Consider the following 5,984-nt stretch of genomic DNA (forward strand, 5'->3'; position numbering starts at 1 on the left):
TGCTTTAACAGATTAGCAATACTGCTGTTACTAAACTTTCAAGGTATTAAGGTATAAGGAGCAAAAGAACATTAATCCTAGAAAACTAGAAGCAATCTGCCTATAGGCTTTACAGAGTACCGAATATATCCGTTGTTCGGAGAGCACCTATAATAATCTTCTCTAGGTGTCGGCTAACCCGGGCTGCAGGAAATCTGTACTTTTCCGATCTATAATTAAAGACTGCTTAGAAACTTCTTGTCCAGAAGTAATAATCTGTTACTTTTTCTTTAAAGACAACGATAAACAGAATTATCTTGCTTTAGCACTTTGCTCGGTACTTTATTAGCTTTTTAGCCAGCGGCCTATGCTGTTGTATAATACTATACTATCTTGGGAAAAAAAATAGGAAGAAGCTTTGATAAGAGGTTGACGAACTGTAGAAGATTTTTACTAGTATTATTTTAGCTAATAAATTATATAAGATAATTTGTATATTCAATGCTCTTAATGAGTATCGTAAGACTAATTAGAATAGACTAATCAAAAAGCTGCAGGCATTTTATGACTTGCTACAACCGTCGATACAGAATAATTAGTTAAAATTTCTTGTTACTAGTCGCCCCTATAATAATATCTAGATTAGTTTCTAAATAAATAAGGGCCTTTTCCTATATCTTCACCTGAGAGAGGAGAACAAAAATAAACAGATCCGCCATAAAATAGATCTTATCGTGAAAATGCGAGTAAAGGAGCTCGCAGAAAGAGCGGCGTTGTTACGGGACACCGAGCAAAAACTCCAGAAACAGCTTCTGCAAATGGAACACCGTACGTATCTCTGGCTATATTTAGCTATAGAATATATTCAATCTATACTTGAGGACAGTCTTCGCCCGGCTGAAGAGTTAATTAGAGAGTCAATCGAGGTAATACCTCAATCAGTAGATGAGACATACGAAAATATTCTTAGTCGAGTGTCTTTCCGCTAAGTAGACATTGCGAGAAAGATCTTACAAATTATTGTGGCAGCACGGCGCCCTTTAACAACAGCGGAAATAGCCATAGCGCTAGGAATTACCACCTCCCTATAAGCCCAAACTGTAGCAAAGGCTAGACTTAAATTATCTTAAATCGACAAAAAGCTGCGTCGATTATATAGACTATTTATCTTCATCAAAAACTCCAAAATCTACTTAATTCATCAGACAGCCAGGGAATTTCTTGTAAACAAGAGTATATCTAAGAGCCTGAACTACTTATACTCGTAGAGCCTGACTGACACCGAGGATCAAATGGCTGTTATCTGTTTGCGATACCTACTGATAGAGGATCTAGAACATAACGATGCGGATTCAAGCTCTACCATTCGAAGCTTCCTAGATTACTCAGCAGTATATTGGCCGGACCAGATACGGAAGATAAGTCTGGCCCAAGACCAAGAAGCAGCGGGTTAAGTTAGGGAAATATACGATATGGGTAGGAAAAGATTCTCATTATGGTTTCCTATCTTTTAGAAGGCTATTAAGACTTACAGAGTTCCACCATCAATAAGTACTTTACATCTGGCATCATTAAACGGGCATAAGCAGGAGGTTAAGTTTTTACTAGCTCTCGGTAGAAAAGACATCAATTCGACCGATGACACCAGAACCTACCCTATCATCTCGGCCTCAATAAATAGTTATAAGAAGGTCGTTCAGTTGTTGCTCGAGAAAGGAGCTAAGGTCAACGCCCGAGTTGGGCTGTATAGAGCCAGGCGGTGTGAAAGTAGGCGTTTTAGAAATACTCTCCAAGCCGCATCTTGCAAAGGACATAATAAGGTTGTGCAGTTATTGCTTAAGAAAGGAGCCAAGGTCAACGCGCAGGGTAGGGTCTTTGGGAATGCTCTCCAAGCTACGTCTCACGAAGGACACGATAAGGTTGTGCAGTTGTTGCTCGAGAAAGGAGCCGAAGTCAACGCCCAAGGTGGGCGGTACCTGTATAACAATGCTCTTCAAGCTGCGTCTCACGAAGGACACGATAAGGTTGTACAGTTGTTGCTTGAGAAAGGAGCCGAGATCGATGCCGAGGGTAGAGAATTTGGAACTCCTCTCTAAGGTGCGTCTTACGAAGGACATAACAAGGTTGTACAGTTACTGCTGGAAAAAAGAGCCGAGGTCAACGCGCAGGGTGGAGTCTTTAGGAATGCTCTCCAAGCTGCGTCTCACGAAGGGCATGATAAGATTGTACAGTTGTTGATTGAGAAAGAAGCCGAGATCAACGCGCAGGGTGGTGAATTTGGAAATACTCTCCAAGCTGCGTCTTCCAAAGGACATAATATGGTTGTACGGTTGTTGATTAAGAAGGGAGCCGAGGTCAACGCACAAGGTGGACAGTATGGAAATGCTCTCTAAAATACGTCTGTCGGAGAATTCACTTAGATGAGAATGTGGAGATCGTCCAAAACAGCTGGTTCCTAATTAGTCCACATTCCTCCTCTCTCTTACGAGATCAAAGACCCCATGACCTCTGGAATTTGTAGCTCAAGTAGCTCCTTTTGTCAAACAATTTTTTTAACTCAATGGCTTGCTATTGTCTACATATCGCTATATGTCTTGCTGAACATGTATTTACTGTACTTCGCATTATTATTAGAAGCAATTTCTGTCTATTGATTAACAATTTCTATCATGCTATCGTACTTATGCTGGGGATTCTTACAGGAGCGTTTTAGAAACATGGTGGTTTTGTAAATAACCCGTATTGGACTGTATTTGTATCGTTATATTCATGAACTCTATCTTTGTAACTGTAGTGGACAAGTACTTAATATTACATCCAATGAGTGCACAGTGCACGGAGCATAGTACAATCACGAGTATCCACCTATCCACGTATCTTACCTCCGTTGGGGCCCATAGGCCTTAATAGGCTTGGTTCCAGCCTACTGGTTTCGCACTAACCCTTTTAGGACCCCGACCACCTATTGCGGGGACAGTTCAATGGCGAAGAACCAGATTACTTGTTCGAGACCCAGAAATCTCGTTCATTCTTATTGAGACTTTGAGTGCACTTCAAGATATATATTCTACGGGGGTAAGCCCATTTCAAATCTATCATGTTCATCGCATGAAGTGGATTAACAGTAACCGTTCATAACATAGCCCAGGGACATTCTGCTGACAATGGCCGCTGCACCAAACCCAATGCTGATGTCCACAAAACGCATCTTCCTACGTCGTTTGTTTCCTAGTGATTTTAAGCTTCTCTGTCTCCTAAACAACGACGAAGGTGTTATGACATACCTAGACCATAAACCACCCTCAATGGAAGAAGTCAATCTCGAAGTTCAGCATATCATTAATTACTATGCCAGATGGCCGAACTTCGGCCGGTGGATTGCAGAGGGTCCTAGAGGCGAGTTTCTCGGCTGGTTCTCTCTCGCAGGATCGGAGCAGGAAATGCCAGCTACGCTTGAAGTAGGCTACCGGCTCCGTCGCCAATATTGGGGCATGGGTCTTGCAACCGAGGGTACTCGTCTACTTCTTGAGTATGCATTTTTGCATAACCTAAAGGTGGAGCGGGTTATTGGAAGCACGATGTTTATCAATGAGCGATCTCGGCACGTGATGGAGAAATGTGGAATGAGACATGAAAGGACGTTTCATATTAGCTTTGAGCATCCGCTGCCTGGTACTGAGCATGGTGAAGTGTTGTATGAGATTACCAAGGAAGAGTGGAAGAAGCAACAGACCTAAGACCATAGGGTAACGGATGGATGGCGGATTGGAGGGTGTTGATGTGCAGTGGAACTGAGCGGGTGCCGAGCGGTGAAATTGGGCAATCAAATATACCCCCTTGCGCCGGTCTCAACACCTGATACACCTTGGACTTCTTGACCGGCTGCAAACATACGAGACTTTCAATACCGTTGGAATAAGTGTCATTGTTATCGCGATAGGCCTTCGTTTCGATAAAGGAGCTGAAGATCTTGATTCAACTCGGAATAGCTTCGAGGCTTACAATGTGCGAAATTACTCATGTGGATCAGCTTCAGAAGCTCTCAAGCAGCAACCTACGACGGCAAAGGCCAGTGGAAAGCTTTAGCCCCACGAGATCGGGGGTAACCCTGCAATATTGTGGCCCTCCCGAACATCTGTAGACCGTCGTGGCTTCTTTCGAGTTCTCTTCGGTGTTCAAATCCTGTCGCTAGTTAGTTCATTTCGTCCAAAAGCTATTGATATCACCTTGAGGCGGTATTCTGTAACACATGTGAAATGGATTCTCTCAAAAGAATAAAGAGAATCAACAGGACGCTGGAATTTGATTGTGAAAACGCGGTAAAGCGCATTTAAGCCAAAATATAAGCTCCTGCTTGATAGCTTCTTGTAATTCTTGCCGAAGTCGGACAAATCCATCTATCTCTGCGCTAACCCATAGAAACCCTGTCAAGGCGAGAAAGATTCAGTTGTCGGTAAGATAGGAGCGTATACAAAGCACTAGATGATTAAAGAACTTATTCAGAGGGGCTCTGGATAGCTGAAACTTGTGGGTGAGCCGTGCAGATCCTGATCGAAGACTTCTTTGCTCCCAAGCCATCGATCTCAGGTCTCCATGTTTCGGTAGCACTTTCTGCTACTGATGCCTGGAACAGTTCAAGGACACTGTGCTTGACCGTGTGCCACATCATTTCCCACACTATCACCGGTAGACCGTCGTCTCCAGGCGCTTTCCACGAGTTCTCCACGAGTAAGTGCCGTTCTATCTCCTCCAGCGTGACGGCAGGCATATCTACTGGCGCTCTTTGAGGTCCAGTTCCTTCATCGTCAATGTTGTCCGGTAGAGGTGGGAAGGACTTGGCCAATAATACTTCTGCTTGTTCTTTATGGTCGGTCGTGATAGTTCTATCTGCTCTGATGAGCTGCGGTACCTTCCCGATCGTTGTCTTCTCTCCTAACTTCAAATATTTGGCAGCTTTCTATATATTGTCATTGTCTGCAAGAAGTCATTCTAGTGCTTCTTCTTCTGTCGCCGGATGGCATCGCGATATTGTTTCGCCACACCTTCAGCCGCCTTTTCCAGGTGTAGTACCTTTCACCCCGCCCGGCGCTCAAACCAGGCGTAATTTCTCTCGCATGTATAGATATGACGCAGTTGTATTAAATCACTTGTCTACCATCGCTTTGCGTGTGGTGACGGCTTGGCCTTTGGGATCAGGGCGTGTACTGCACGCAGACATGAGTCAGTCGAGGATTCATTCATCCGACGGATGGAATTCATGTCCAACTTGTCTAAGGTAATTATTAATCAATCAATATTGATTGTTAATCTGGGACTATTGTACACAGGTGTACGCAAAAGGTATATATAAGAGCATGACCAAGAAAAGGTTGCACTCGCTCCTTGTTCAAGCCGAGCCTGGCTTTGAATTTACGCCGTCATGAAAGTTGCTGTCTTTGGATCAACCGGTGAAACCGACCAGTCGATTGTTAGCGCCCTACTTGACTCGCCGGAAATATCTGTATGTTCAAGCGGATAAGTGTATTGTGAATGCTACTAAAACTCTACGCAGGAGCTCATAGCTCTGATTCGGCCTTCATCGCTAGAGAAGAAAGGAGAGGCTGCGCTCAGGGACCGTGGGGTGAAAATCACTGCAGCAGATCCAACAGTTGCGCATACTCAGATAGTTCCAATTTTGACCGGAATCGGCTTTGTGATCTGTTGTGTCCCCCCGCATGTTTTTGATGAATAAGATACTCTTGCTACTGCGGCCAAGGAGTCAGGCGTGAAACGCTTCGTGCCGAGTTTCTGGGGACCCATCATTCCCGCACGAGGTCTAAGTAGCATCCGTGAAAAGGTAAATGAAGTTCCTTCATGCAACATAGCAATTATGTCAGAACCCGAAATTAACCCTGGAGTAGAAAGAGGAGGTGTTAGATCATGTGAAACGCCTCTATCTACCGTATACTGCCATCGATATCGGTTAGTAGGCCCAACTTTCGGTGCCTTAACTGCCGTCGGGGAGA

At 44.1% G+C, this 5,984-nt stretch overlaps 3 protein-coding genes across 3 annotated transcripts; all 3 read left to right on the forward strand.

The window, feature by feature from the left end:
* Positions 1-489: 489 nt before the first annotated feature.
* Positions 490-2,372, forward strand: N7509_003035 (ankyrin repeat domain-containing protein; the record flags this gene model as incomplete). The annotated part of the gene is made up of 6 exons (XM_056627672.1): positions 490-498; positions 642-953; positions 1,122-1,212; positions 1,403-1,455; positions 1,494-2,049; positions 2,077-2,372. The coding sequence occupies 6 exons, from the start codon at positions 490-492 to the stop codon at positions 2,370-2,372; spliced, it is 1,317 nt and encodes a 438-aa protein (XP_056490406.1).
* Positions 2,373-3,143: 771 nt separating this feature from the next.
* N7509_003036 (GNAT family N-acetyltransferase) lies at positions 3,144-3,716 on the forward strand (the record flags this gene model as incomplete). The annotated part of the gene is made up of 1 exon (XM_056627673.1): positions 3,144-3,716. One exon carries the CDS (start codon positions 3,144-3,146, stop codon positions 3,714-3,716), a length of 573 nt encoding a protein of 190 aa, XP_056490407.1.
* A 1,682-nt stretch (positions 3,717-5,398) lies between these two features.
* On the forward strand, positions 5,399-5,710 carry N7509_003037 (uncharacterized protein; the record flags this gene model as incomplete). The annotated part of the gene is made up of 2 exons (XM_056627674.1): positions 5,399-5,479; positions 5,531-5,710. The coding sequence occupies 2 exons, from the start codon at positions 5,399-5,401 to the stop codon at positions 5,708-5,710; spliced, it is 261 nt and encodes an 86-aa protein (XP_056490408.1).
* Positions 5,711-5,984: the final 274 nt, after the last annotated feature.

This window comes from Penicillium cosmopolitanum, assembly GCF_028827165.1.
Source record: "Penicillium cosmopolitanum strain IBT 29677 chromosome Unknown utg000005l:1.0-4006212.0:1.0-4009387.0, whole genome shotgun sequence".
In the NCBI taxonomy this organism is placed as follows: domain Eukaryota; kingdom Fungi; phylum Ascomycota; class Eurotiomycetes; order Eurotiales; family Aspergillaceae; genus Penicillium; species Penicillium cosmopolitanum.